Source organism: Centruroides sculpturatus, unplaced genomic scaffold (assembly GCF_000671375.1).
Source record: "Centruroides sculpturatus isolate CEXI.00-Female unplaced genomic scaffold, Cexi_2.0 scaffold1039, whole genome shotgun sequence".
NCBI lineage: Eukaryota > Metazoa > Arthropoda > Arachnida > Scorpiones > Buthidae > Centruroides > Centruroides sculpturatus.
The window spans coordinates 249,308-264,909 of NW_019385341.1; the positions used below are offsets into that span (position 1 = coordinate 249,308).

Below are 15,602 nucleotides of genomic sequence, written 5' to 3' on the forward strand. Positions count from 1 at the left end.
ATGAAAATCATCAGGGCCATAAAAGCTTATACATTTACTCCAAAACTTTAAATATATTGCATGTCTTGCACAAGTCAAATAACATACATGCAAGAAAAATTTATAGCTTGTATCACTGCAGTTTTCTGTAATTGTAAAAATTTATAGATGCTTTGTAAAATTCAAATAAATATTTTTATGATTTATATTTCTCTTTAAATGATTGATCTTTATTAGGTGTAATGTTTTTAGTATTTATATCAGAAAGTTTCTTACTTGGAGGTATAAAATAACTGAACAAACAAATTACAGAGAACAAAGTAGGCACGTTATGTTTCTAAACACAATATCTATACAACTAATATTTGAATAATTATAAAATATTGTGTGTTGTTTACAGTAAAATTTTTATTATTTGTCATATCTTTTAAATTTTGTAATACATTGGAATGAATTAAGAAATTTCATAATTTGAATTTGCCGAGGGTGAATTTTGCATCATTCTTGTTAACATTTGTCTCTGGATCTGCCAGTGGAATTACAATGACATAACATAAACAACTGTTTTGCACAGTACATATATAAAGGGAAACTAATTATTATCCATATCTTAACATATATAACTTTGTCAAGCTTGGACTAAAAACATCCGTCCTGTTCTTGTTCTTTTTAAAATGAGTGTCTCATTATTATTAAGAAAAATGACATTATTTAATGCAAATGTGCATTGGCAATAAAGGTAATCTAATCTTCTGAAATTTTCACTTTCTGATATCAATTTCAATTCTAAATAATATAGGAGAGAAAACAATGTAACTAATCAGGCATCTGGACAGTTTTAATGAGGGAGATGATTTAACAGTATAACTGTTTGTTCATCAGATCAAAATAAGTAACACTTATTAGTGCTATTGATGGAGAAGCTTGGGATTTCTGATTTTGCCTAACTTTATTTGCCAGAGCTTAAATGAAGAAGATACCCCCAAAATGGTTTCTTTAGAAAAAGTTGTGTTGAGATTTTTTGAATACAAAAATGTAAATATAATAAACTTCAGTTTTATTTAATTTTTTCCTGCTAATTTATATTTATTTTACCATCAATTTATATAGAAAAATTATTAATCAAATGATGATTATTAATTAATGCATGGAGGTGCCAAAAGTTTCTAGCCTAATTATATTTTAAACATGATAGGAATAAAATAATGATATTATCAGATAGTACCATCTGCCTATGGACCAATAAAATAGTTTTTCCTGTCAATTTGCATAAGTTAATTGGAAACATTCATTTTAGTTAGACTTGATGCACCAGTGCATAAAGCTGCCATTGCCAAGGCTGCTGTGAAGGAGTGTGGGTTCAAGGAGCTTGACCATCCACCTTACAGTCCTGACCTGGCTCCTACTGATTATCATCTGTTTCTGAAACTCAAAAAACACCTTTGAAAAAGTGAAGAAGAGTTGCAGTTGCAGGAGGCAGTTTGAGCATTTTGCATACAAAACTGTGGACTCTTTTTGAAGGGTATTGAAATGCTAATTCCAAGATGTAATAAGTGTGTTGAACTACAAAAAGACTATATTGAAAAATGACATCATTGTTTTATATATATAACATCTAAAATATAGTTAGGCCAGAAACTTTTGGCCCATACCTTGTAATTTATGTACACAAATAATGGCAAAATATGTATTAGCAGCAAAAAAATACAGTCATACCCCGGACTTACGCGATAGGTGGGACCGAGCGATAACCGCATAAGTCGAATTCGCGTAAGTCGGGGTATAATTTTGCATATAAATACATACAAATTATTTTTAATTGGGACCGGAGACTAAAGAATACAATAATTTAGAAAAAAAATGTTTAATAAAATCTTAGATAATACATACATATAACAAATTATATTATTATACAATTTTTCACATTTACTTGATTATCACACCATAATTTTAACATTGTTTCCATCTCAGCGATAATACCGTGACGTTTACGAATGATGCTTGAATTTAAAGATTGAGCATTTTTTACAGCTTCGAGAATTTTTTCTTTATCTTTTATAATTGTTCTGACTCGATTCCGGTAGATCAAACTTCTTTGCCAATTCACAAATTTTCATTTTTGTATCGAAGTCTTTAATAATGTTAACTTTACATTCCAAAGATAAAGTTTTTCTTTTCTTCTTTGATGCAGAAGAATCAGTTCTACTTCGTTTGGATGACATAGTAGAGTGTTAAGATTAATCGTATTCGTTATTGTAAACCGCGCTTAATTTAGGCGCCATCTGTTCATTTCTTTTGTATGTCCGACGATCAAAAGACCGCTTGGGATCGAGTCTGTTTATAATTTGAAAGGTAATCTTGTCAGTTGTATATACAAAAGGTAAATTGTTTACAAAATGAGTCTTTGTTTATTATCTGATAAATGTATACTTTTTTCGTCAATTGTTCACGATTGCAGATGCCTTTTGTGTAAAATCCAAGTCGGATGTATGTAAGCTAATAAATGTTCTCGTTAATCTTATCTCGCCTTTTGGTTCGTTCATGGTTACAAGAAATTGCCACATAGAGACTCTCAAGTCTCTGTAGATATAACAAACAGAAATAAATTACACAAAATAAATTGTAGTTATGCGTTGATTCTGCGCGACACGTCCGAACATTAAATTAAGCTGAACGATAGTGTGGGGGGAGTGAATAATCAAGAGTTGCGTGGCGCTCAAACAAAAGACGAATTGACGAGATTTGAAAATCGCGTAACTCCGGGTTTGCGTAAATCGGGGTATGACTGTAAATAAAACTGAAGTTTATTATATTTATAATTTTGTATTTGAATAGTATACTGTATATGTATCACAATAATAATATCACAGTTTTGTACCACTTATAAATTATGTATATAAACTGTTACGTATTCAATATTGTTGTTTCATATCTCTAAAATATTTAAGATTACTATAATATTAAAAGTAACATTAACCAGTTTAATCTATATTACCTATTAGTACACAATGATAACATTTTTCAGGTACAGTAAAACTAATTGTTTATACAAATATTACAAACATAATTTTGCTTTGTAGTACTACCAATAGTTTAGAAGGCTTATGAAATAATTTGATGATATGACTTTAGTCAGTGTTTTCAAATTGTAAATGGAATATTTTTCAACTGTACCAAAAACTCGTATGGTGTTTATATCAAGATCCCATTGTGAATACATACACAACTACAAAAAAATAATAGCAATACAACTATGTATGATGTTTATGTATACCTGGCTTAAGAATGCTGAATGGTAAGCTATACTAACCCAAAGAAATTAGATTAAAATTAATTGTAAATAAATATGTTGACTTAATAAAAAGTGATATTAAAAAAGCCAGACAAAAAGTACTTTTTATACTGACAATGAAAAGGCTTGTACTGTGACCCCAAACTTTGAAATCAGATCAGTTATATTTAATAGAAAACTGAATTATGATTCCAAAAATGTTTTCGTTTACATCAATACCTCCTTAATTTGAGATATTGGCAGTTAAAGTTTATGTTGCATGCATAGAAAGACAAAAAAACTTCATGTCCTCTGTAAAGGTAGCTTTTTCTGAGAGATTCCAGAAATAAGTCTAAATATTTAAAATAAATAAATAAAAATGTTGACTACACTTTACATACAAATACTACATATTTTATATACTGTAACGTTTTTGTGATTGGAATACACTCAATTCTTCCTTTGTTTTGCATTTTTATTGTATAAAATAATATTATAGTCTCTAAAACTTTTTAATAAGACTGTGTACACATTAGGTGTTTTGAAACGCATGCTTTGGAAATGCGCACTTTAAAGAACCAAGAGTTCCGCATAGGTATACACACTTAAATGTGCACTTCTGGCCAAGCACGCATCAAATGCGCATTGATAGATTTTGGTTAGAATGCGTGTTTTGCAGGCGTCAGCCACATGCTTTGAGATACCATGTACTGCCATTTTGTTGTACATTCGATTGCACGCTTTCGGGTAGAGTGGACACTCATTGGCCGAAATGGAGAACGATCATTTCGATACTGATCTATTTATTGATGAAATCCAAAAGAGACCAGCCATCGTCAAATGATTTTATAGACATTTTAAAATAATTAAAAAACTTGGGTTCATATTGTCTTAGTTTTGGATACAACATCACAAACATTCCGTGCGTCAGTCTATCTCGTAATATTGGGTGCATCCAAAATTCTCTTTGCCTTTGCCATTGTTTTTTATAGCGACGATGGAGGAGGCACACACAAGAAATTACTTTCATGTCCATTTTCAAACTGAGCCAGTGTTGAACAGTTGTTGAACGCTGAGCTAAATGCGCGGTGTGTACGCTGCTAACGTGCGTTTAACACAATGCCCAATGCCTAATGTGTACTAGCCCTAAGTCATGCTGAGAGGAAAGCAGTCTCTGCAATTACAATGTACCATGCTTACATTACAAAAACAAACAAAATCAGGAAGAACAAAGAACTACCAATATCTTGAAAATTGGAGGATATTGAGATAAACAAGGGTATGTTTGGAATCAGCATTCAATTCTCTCTTGAATAGAACTAGTTGTATTTCAAAATTTTGGAACCCTTGTGAGTATAAAAATTGAATTTGCTTTGCATTTTATAAAATAAGTTTTGATTTATGAAATCTAATAAAATATAAAAATAAATATGGCAATATTAAATATATTAAAGGAATAATATGTGTTTGTAACTGTTATAAAAAAAAAAAATTTTTTTTAATCTTAAAACTTTATAATGTATTATATTAACAACCTTAACAATTTATGTTGGAATAAATTTTTTAAAATCTAGATTGTTGTATTGATTTATCATTCTAATTCTTCAGATTATTACTTTTTGTGTGGATTATGCTTAGCCAAAAAATTATTTAATCAGTTGTATTAAACAAATGTTATTTTTAAATAGAAAAGTTTTGCTCCTGCTCAATGGGCTGACTGTGTGGAGTTTTCTGAAATTTCTTCACATGTCTAGGAAAACCCAGCCTCTAAAGCCTCTATTTATGCAGATGTTCGATTTATTACCCTTATGTTGTGCCACCTTATCCAATCTACCAGGTGGTGTCAGTTAGTAAGACTATCTGATATCCAGTTTTGCTACATAAAATACACAACACTACTTGATGTTTAAAACTATCATATGACTACTACTTGTGCAATCTATGCAATTGTACAGGGCACACAGCCTCACATTAATTGCAATAGCCAAAATTATTTTAGGTGTTCAATGCATGCCTAAAATGGAGACTAAGTGATTTAGCATTACTTTTTATGGAAAATTCAGAAGTGAGGAAATAATTTGCAGCAAATATTGCCACTAAGCCCAGAAAAAAGTTTTTAAGCAGTGTTCATGACAAAATAAGTAGGCCTACAGTGTACATATAACATAGTAGTTAAGTTCTAAAAGTCAGTGTTATGCAAATTCATGCTATACAAAACAAAGGACTAATACAAAACATAGGGTTAGGTTCCAATAGTTAGCAGAAGTAAATCATTTTTTTTCAGAGAAATTGTTTGTTAAAGTAATCAGTAATTAACTAACAATCACATTCAAAATTATTGCACATTAATATCAATTTTTTTCTTCAGTGCTGAACACCATTAAACAAGGACATTTTGTTTTCAGCAAAATATCATCTGAGCTTTCCTGTTGACCTTAATCTAAAGTACCGGCAACATCTTGATTTTTCTCTACTTTTTTTTTCATAAAATCTGATACTTTCATTTGCCTGCAAAGAGACAAAGTGTGCTTCTGAAACATTTAAAAGAAAATCAGAATTAAAAATTTCAAGTGACTTATTTGTAAGATCACTGGTTCATGTTTTGAGAGCTTTTTCCAAAAAATCAATATGTTTTTTTTTACATAAAATACAGTAGAACCCTGATTATTCAAGGTTCTGCATCATATCAAGCAAATCTGTAAGTGAATGCACTACTTTTCTTATAAACTATTTCTTATAGTTTTGTAAAAGAAACTTTACAAAGTGATTTGTTTCTGTTAGCTTTTATCATTTAACTTCAATGTGAGAAAAACTAGTCGTATTAAAATGTAAGTGCAATAATGCAATGTGTATTAGCTATATAATAATGATACAAAAATTCTTATATATGTAATTAAATTCACTAACATATAGAGGCTTAAAAATAATGTCATATAAACTTTTTATATTCATAGTCTTTAATTTTAAATGGCTGTGGCCATTCTTTTTTTCAAGGCCCACATTACCTCAGATAATTGGGGTTTTACATAATTTACAATTACATGGATTATACAGTAGCTATTCATTCATATTCAAAAATGTGCATTTTCTTTCTTTAATTAAAAATTTATTTTCAGAATTGCTCCGATAAAAAAAATTCAAAAAATCATTAGTTAACTAATCTAGCACTCATAAAATGATATAGGTTTTAAGGCAGTCTGAAGAGGGGAGAGGGTTACAGAAACTTAAGACAAACTGGGACAAGAGGGGGAGATGTAATTTATGTACAATGTAATATTGAGTTGTTCGGAAAGTAAGTTCGTTTTTTTTCCGTGGAAAAAAAACGCAATATTCTTATGATAAATAAATATTTTATTGAATTATATATTGACCATTTTGGTCAAATACCTGTTGTCATCGTTTCTGGTAGTAACACGATTTCACATTCATAAAAGTTTTGATCGTTGCTTACAAAAAACCGATCCAAGTGATTTTTGACATTGTCATTTCACGTAAATGTCTTACAGTTAAAAAAAATTGTACAGACAGGAACAAGTAATAATCTGAGCGTGCTCAATCTGGCGAATATGGTTGGTGTGATAGCATGTCCCATCTAAGTTATAACAGTTTCTGACAGTTACCAAACTTGTGTGAAATTTGACATTATTGTGGTAAAACACTACAGCTTTTTTATTTTTATCAATTCTGGCTGGCTTTTTCTGTTTGATGATATTATGCAATTTGTTTACTCGAATGCAGTACACTTTCGAATCAATTGTTAAATTGTCTGGTAAAAGCTCCAAAAAAAATTTCATTAATATCCCACCAAATAGAGCATTTCTCTTTAAGAACTTGTGGAATTCATATATCGCACTTTGAAACGAAACCAATTTGTTTCAAGTACTCATAAACAGTTCAATTTGACAAATTTAACCTCTTAGTGATTTCACGTGTTGTTATTCCGCAGTTTGCTTCAATCGTACTTTTATTTTGTTTTCATTGGCTTCAATTGGCCATCCATAATGTGGTGCATCTTCAATACTGAAATTGCGAGAACAAAATTTTGTAAACCAGTTTGGGCACTGTCGTTCTGTCAACACATCACTATACATGTCACACGATTTTTTTCTTGCTTGAACAGCATTTTTATTTTTTTGGTAATAAAAAAACAAAATATGCCAAAGATGCTGCTTTCGATCTTCCATATTTGATGGGACACAAAAAATAAACAATTGCAGGAAATCAAACAAAATTTTTTACAAATAAGCCATAAAATGCTAGCTGTCAAAATATATAATGATAATATGGTTTAGAATGAAAATGGTGGGAAAAATACCACTAATCCGTCTAGTGGTAAAAAAACGAATTTACTTTCCGAACAACCCAATATATGTTTTGAAAAACTTATGTTGCTCAGAATTTTTAACTTCAGTTTTCTCAAAAACATTCAAAAAATGTACTTTGTCCCTTTGGTCAATAAAGATTTGCAGCAAGGCTTATCCACACAAGCAATTTACTGAAATATGATGGCCACATGCGTTGTGTTCAGGAGAGGTGAATAATTTTAATTGAGCAAAGGTGTTTCAATTTGTAGGTGTTACATAGCAATGTGGATCTGCTGAACAATAAATGACTTATGCATTGGAACAGGAAGTTGACACTAGTAGAAAGTTAAAGATAATATAAATTTAAGAGAATAAATCTAGACATATCTATTTTTAAATGGTTCATGAACACTTATTGGCAAGTTAATGTTGCAATGAATACTTTTGTATTGATATATAATGTCTTTATTCACACTATCATTTAGTGTAGTGTTTTTCAACTGCTGGTCTGCGAAAAATTTCACCAGTCTTCAGAGAAATATTTGACTGTACTGAAAAGCTGGTGCAGTTGATTACAGGTGACATTTAAACAGTAATCTAGAGTTACTGTACATACTTTGTTATGTAAACTCTAGATAAGCATAATTTGTAGTTGTATATAATTATTGGTCCATGTAAAATTATCCATAATTTTACCAATCTGCAATAAGAAAAAGGTAAAAAAAAATTGGGATAAAGTATATATGGTGAGTTTCCCATAATTTTCCCAGTTATGGAGAGATTTTATTTTTAAAAAATAACATTTATATTATTAATCATAATAAATAAATAAAATTGTACGGGAGCCATTTAATGAGTTTTATATATAAAAAAAAAAATAAGTTATAAATACTAACAAACAAGTAAAACATTCATTAATTAAAGTCCTACCCATTCAAGATATGGCATGTGATCATCATCTCTCTCCCCACCCCCTCGACTTTTAACTATCAAAATTTAATAGTAGCAAATGTCCTTTATACACAAGCCACCATGCCAAATTTATTTTTTAAATCATTAACCCATCCTGAGATATTAAACAAAATAGATGCCAACATGTACATCCCAATTTTTTTCCCCCCTCAAATTCAAAATCATCTTTGCTCCCCTCTATCACATAACAGGTGACGGTTCTTGCTAATTGGCTACTTATTTGTATGTTGTATCGAAAGTAGAACTGAATAAGTTCCTGCTGAGAGGGAAGAACTTCTAAGACGTTGCTAAGGTCACCTTTCGAAGTGATGCAATACACTTATAGGTCAAAAGTGTCTAGCCTTTACTTCAATGAGGGGGAAAAAAAGAAATAATGATAAAAATAAAAATTTACCGATGTGTGAAAATTTACACAGGAGTCTGAATTCTCACACTAATATTTTCAATATGGGTAGTGTGTAAAAATTTATAAAGAAACAAGTTATGGGTGTTTGTGAAAACTTTACACGACTTGTTTGCTTCAGAAATTGACACCAAAATCAAGTATGGTACTAACCTGAGGGAGATCACACTATGGGCGTATTCAAAATCTCAGCATCAATCCAGCGAGATGCTGCCAGAAGTGACGTGACTGCTGGCATTTTCTAGAGAGAACAAACACTGACTGCTAGGAATTTTAGGAAAGAAAAACAATAAAAATGGCAAATGGTGTGGACTTCCACATTATGTTAAATGATTTTTGAACTTCTTTATTTAGAACAAATTAATGAAAAATAAAAATTTTGAAAAGAGAAATAGAGATAAAGATATTTTAAATTTCCATAGGAGTTTTAAATAATTAAATCAATCCTAAGATTACACTTTAACAACTAAAAAAATTATGTGATGTTTTAGGTAAAAATACTAGTATATTTAATATTCGGTTAGTACATTAATAGAATATGTTATTTATTTGGGTTTATTCATCAACAAATAAATTAAATTCAAAATTGTCAATGCAAAATAGAGCTCTTAAGAGCCTTATGGTGGCTGCCATCTTGTTTACTAGCTTATCCAGTACCGAAAAAAAAAAGACACTTACAGTTTGCTGGCAGCAACTGGAAGCAATTTGAGATTTTGAACAGAGGTGCTGGCTACGAGCTGAGATTTTGGATACGCTCAATAAGAATGTAATTACTGTATATGATTTAGTAAGATAAGTTTAAGAGTTAATTTTCATGTCATTTACAATGCAATATTTACAGATACTGAAGAATTCTCTACTTGTAAAAGAAACTTTCTTAGAAAAATTCATTAGCACTATTTAAAGGTTTGACTGACTGACAGATTAAGTTTTGAAAATTACACAAAAATAACTTTTGTATTTAAACCTTGAAAATCAAATAAAGTTTTGCTCTGTTAAGAATGCATAACAATAAGAATTTTATGTATGTAATTTTAGCAATATACCAAAACAATATATTAACAAAACCATTTAATGTACTAAAGTTTAATACATATACAAAGAAACAACTGGGATTTAAAATTTTAAGATGATATTTGGCACAAAACATAAAAAATAATGCCTATAAGACATTTTTACATAGTATTCATCATACATAAGTAAAATTATTCTGAAAGCAGATTTTGAATTTCAAATTGGGAGAATGCATGACAGAAATATAACTGACCAAAATTTGTAAATACTATGGTAATGAAGATTAAAAAACAACTCTTAATATACTGCATCAGTTTAAGCATGCAAACTAGGAATTTTTCCATCTTTACTGTAATTTCAAAATTAGTTTCAAATATGTTACAGCTATATTATATCAAATAAATGATTTAGTATGCTTCTGTACGAAATGACAAATATAAAAAAATTACTAGATTTTTGTCCGTATGATTTGTTTAGAAATGTTTTCCTATAAAAATATATTATTTCAAAAATTTATACCGAGGGCGTATAAAACACTTTACACTTATCAAAATCGTGCTTTGGTCGGAAGAGTATCAGATTTGTCTGGTTATAGTTATATAAAATAAATTATGATATATAAAATCTATGTTGCTATCTTGGATGATTTGGAAAAGATATTAATAGGTTAGAAATTATACAAATGTGGCCAACTTCAGTTTTGCTTATTATATAAATTCTATTTTAAAAATGAATTCTTCCAAAAATCCAAATCTTACATGATTAATGAAGTATTTAGATGTCAAAAGAAATATTGATCATAAAAAATGTTTGTGGCATTATCTGATGAAAATGTATACTTAACAATGAAATATGGCAATTTTTTTCAGCTGGTCAGATAAAGTTTGTGGCAGAAATTTGTTAAAGGAACAATACTCCTATTAATACTGATGTGACCCAATGATAAAAATGATCTGTACACTTTGTACATGTTTCTTGCTAACTGTCCGATTCTGGAACAGGAGACGGTGGCGGGGGTAAAGGATTATAGAAGCTTCTGACTGTTGAAGGAGAAGGAGGACACGTTCCACAATTATCATCAGAAAAGTAATGACTTCTTGGTGTGGGAGGTGGAGGATAAGGATCAGAATCATATGATGATTCTAATCTGATATTATAATATAATTGTCTATAAGAATATGGTTCGCTGTCATCGCAGACGTCTGTGCTGCAGGGAGTTGGAGGAGGTGGAGGTTGATATGCACGTTGATACTTGTACGATCTCAATGATGGTCTCGTATGTGAAGAACAGCAATATTCGGTACACTGAGATAAAACAGTTACTGGACTGGGAGGAGGGTTAAGTGTTTCTTGAGGATATGGAGTATCCATAGAACTAGTGGAAGAGCCTCCTACCACATGATTTTGATCATACATCTGACAACTGTTTGGCAAGTGTCCCATACAAATATTATTAGAACTATTATTATTGCCAAAATTAATTGGGATAATAACAGATTGTGAATTTTGAGCCTGAGATTTATGTTGAACAGTAAGAGGTTTATTACTCATATTTATCTCTGTAGTATCATCATTATTATCAAAGTCCTGGGTTTTTCGTTTGCAAAAATATGCCCATATTGCAAGAACTATTAAGACAAGCACAGCTACTACAATTCCAATTGTATAATTTGCTTTTATTTCAAAACTCGTTTCCATTTTCATCAATCCTACTACTTGTTTGCAATGCAATGAAGCTTCATCCAAGCTCTCTGAACATTCTTCCGTCTGGCATATGATGGTCAAACTGATACATTTTTTAAGTGCAGCACAATAGTATTGATCTTTCTGGCAACATGCTTCATCTTCTCCATTTGGGCAATTAGGAACTCCATCACACACTAGTTTTGGATCAATACATTTATCATTTTTGCACTTGTATTGATTAGATTTGCATTCAGTACAGTTTAGTTCATCCAACATGTCGTCACATTCCACAAAACCATCACATCTCCAAGCTTCTGGAATGCAACTCATTTTTCCCGACTGACATCTAAATTGATCGGGACCACATACAGGTGGATTTATACATGTTTTTTCATTTTTCTCAAGGATGAGATCAATGGGACAGGAACAATATTTTTCACCTTTATCATTCATAATACACAAATGTGAACAACCACCATTATTAACAAAACAAGGATGACTACTGTTTCCTTCTAAAGGAGAAACAGCCACTATATCTGTAAGATGTGAAGGTCTGTATTGAAATTTATGCTGATTTTTACCATTTAACTTATTAACTCTTTCAATAATTTGTTGATCCTTATCAATCCAATAAAGATAATCTCCTAAAACAGTCAATGACACAGGTTGAAAAAGGCTTCCTGTTACAATGATTTGTCTGAAAATAAGAATAAAACACTAACTTAAATTTTAAATCCTTTTTAATATATTAAGAAATTTGAATGTATACACATTTCTGGCTGTGTTAAAAAATCATCTTAATCTTATTATAAGAATGAATGTTTATTTTATACTTTTATCTATATTGAACTTTAATTTATATACATAGTTCCTCAATTAAACTACAGGAGAGTTTATTTTTAAAACATGTATTCTTGGTTTATTTTAAGTCCCAGGGTTTTTTGAGGCTGATGCTTATCATCTTGCATCAGGAGATGATTAGGTAAAAATTGAAAGAGATACCTTAATTATTTGTACATTTTCAGAACTATCAAATCCATTTATTGATTGTATTTATGGGTTCAGCTACATTTGAAATACTTAACCTAATAGTATGATTTTCTTAGTTAACAACTAAATTGGAAGACACTGAATCAGATTATATGCTTGTTGCTGTTGTTGGAATCAGGGTCTTGACTACCATACTACTCAACATCTCAAATTTGAGTTTTCCTAAACTATTTTTAGGCTGATAAGATTCAACTTATGAACTTAATTGTGACTTTCCCACATTCAAAATTCAACAATATTTAAAATCTTATTTCAGAAAATGTTCCTGTGAACCTTGGAATAGAAAGCCTTGTCCTACACTAAACAATTTGAAAAGATAGAATTTTAGTTAAATTTCTTACCTATCACTCTAAAGTGCTTTTCTACTCTATAGTACTTCAATATGTTACTCATGTGTTTCAACCTTAGGTTTATTTTTAACAGCATCTTCATTCCCCACAATTTATTTGAATCCCAAAGTTTAATCAAAGAAATATATTTTATATTTTCCTACACATTGCATAACTGAATAAAATTCCCATAAAATTGAGTAATGTAATGATTCTAATTAATTATTGCTTTACAGAATTTACAATAATAATTTGAAATATCTTTGCTAATAATTTTTGCAGGATACAATAATCAAATGATTACTTTTATGTCATTCAAACTCCTTGTTGTCAATAAAGATCATAAATGAGAAAGGATAATTTTAAATATTCAATTTCTAATTGTATATATTAGCTAGGAATCAACCGAATGTTCAATTTGTATTACTTCGACATGTACTACTGAATTACATCAAACTTGGATTTTATATATACCAAATCAATAATAATAATAATAATAATAATAATAAAATTATACCTTTTAGAGCCATCGAGATCAGCTGTTTCAATTGTTTTAGCATTCAGATCTGACCAAAATATAAGATTATTTATTATATCTACAGCTAAGGCTCCAGGCTGAGTCAATCCATCTTTGATTATAATTTGTTTATTTAAACCATCTAAACTTGATTTTTCAATTCTAGGAGGATGCATCAAATTTGTCCAAAATATTAACCTGGAAAAAATTATTCTAATATTACACTGTAATATAAAATATACAAGACAAACACAAACATAGAATTAATATACATGTTTAGAAAATAATTATGCAGACCTCATATGTATCATGCCAAAGAGTTTTTATGAATTGAAAAAATGATGAAAAAGTATAATTTAATAAAGATAATGTTGAATATATAAAAATGAGTTATGTCAATACAATACTTTTGTTTAGATTAAAGTGTGAGAGCCGAATTTAGTGGAATAAATTGTTAAATATTTTTTTTCGAGGAACAGTTTAGAGAAATAAACAGCAAACCGATATTTAAAAAGAACATAAAACTTTTTTCCCACAAACTTAATTCCGTGTTGAGGATGATACATCCAATGTGTCACCCGGAATCTACAAAAAGATGAAAGAAAACAACTATTGGACGGAGGCAGTGGGAAAAACCCAAAGACGACCCCCTTTATAAAAAGGAGTGGTCGATGCGTAAGAGTCAGTCTCCGGAGTTTGGTGTGAACTGTGGATTTACGTGAACGGATTAGCCGCTACCCGGAACTGTTCTAATCGCCGCCGTTCGGGAGAATCACTGCCTAAAGAAGTATCAACGTTCAAAAGAACTTTGTGCCACATAGAGACTCGAGGACTAAACGACTATTTTCCAACTTATATCAAGGTATTTATCCTCACGCGAATTAAATGTGAACTCTCTCTCATAAATACAGGTAATCGGGAAGGAAGTAGATATGTTAACTGAGTCGATTGTATAGAGCTTAAAGAGCACAATAAACAGGCATTATGTATAGACAATTTGTAGAGTGTAATTCCTCTGATTCTCTCTTTACACCTCCATCTCGGAACTAAGAGTCCACATACGCAACTGCTCGCGCATAAATTTGAACGTAACGGTCTCTGTGTCTACCCAGAAGACAGTGGTGTCGGTCGTGATAAATTTGTCATTGCCGTCTTCACCGACGCAATGTCGACCCTTTGGTCCTGTGGTGCCGAAGCATAGAGGGGGGAACCCTTCGGCATTGTCACAAAAGCATGTATTATCCTAATCAACTGAATGAATCTTTTATGATGAAAACATGTCTTTATGAAAATGATAGAAGATTCAGAAGCTGCCTTATTTGTAATCACTTCAATAATGTTTTTTCTTTGTTTGCATGGTTTTAATGTGTATGATAAATACAATACAATCTAACTATATAAAGCTGAAAAACCAGATTCTTTCTTTCTGTCACTGTATGCCAAAAATGGCCACTAGGGGTGCCCCTCACTATTATTTAAATTAACAATAAATTCAGTATATTATTATTTGATGCAGTTTTTTTGCATTTTTGGCTGCATTTTAGCAGGATACACCATGAGAAATTCAGGATAATAATATTTTTATTTGTAATAGGAATTTATTATTTATACCACTGAATGACACTGTTGCTGCTAGAATGCCCACCAGGGGCATCCCAGGCTACTAGAATAGAAGGACGAAATAATCTAATTATCTTAATCTTTGTTTTTGTTTTGATGAGCCTGGCAACGCCGGGCTCATCTGCTGGTATATTAATAAATATGGAAAATTTTTATACTATAGTTAATCTTCTTCCCCATCACTACAAACTTTTATGTTAAAAAAAGCATTTTTTTGATAATTTATAAATATAACATACACATTTCTTTTTAAAAACAAATTGTAAAAATTACAAAATATTAAAGACTTATATGAATAACAGTATTCTTGTGCAGCATGGATGACTACAAGAATACCATAGAGCATCGATTATCTGAATGTTGATAACCGAAACGTCAATTAACCAAAAGCTTTCCAGTTGGCAAATTTAAATTTCTGCTAGTGCTGTGGTACAGCAATCTTTAGTTATGTCTTGGG

At 30.5% G+C, this 15,602-nt stretch overlaps 1 protein-coding gene across 1 annotated transcript in view; it reads right to left on the reverse strand.

Moving 5' to 3' along the window:
* Nucleotides 1–9,992: 9,992 nt before the first annotated feature.
* Nucleotides 9,993–15,602, reverse strand: part of LOC111637877 (low-density lipoprotein receptor-related protein 6-like) — a 55,360-nt gene continuing 49,750 nt past the window's right edge. The window contains exons 19-20 of the mRNA XM_023383470.1: nt 13,526–13,723; nt 9,993–12,326 (exon numbers count right to left, since the gene is read on the reverse strand). Coding sequence (XP_023239238.1) covers nt 10,922–12,326; nt 13,526–13,723 — 1,603 coding nt within the window. The 3' untranslated portion in view covers nt 9,993–10,921. The remainder of the gene's footprint in view (nt 12,327–13,525; nt 13,724–15,602) is intronic.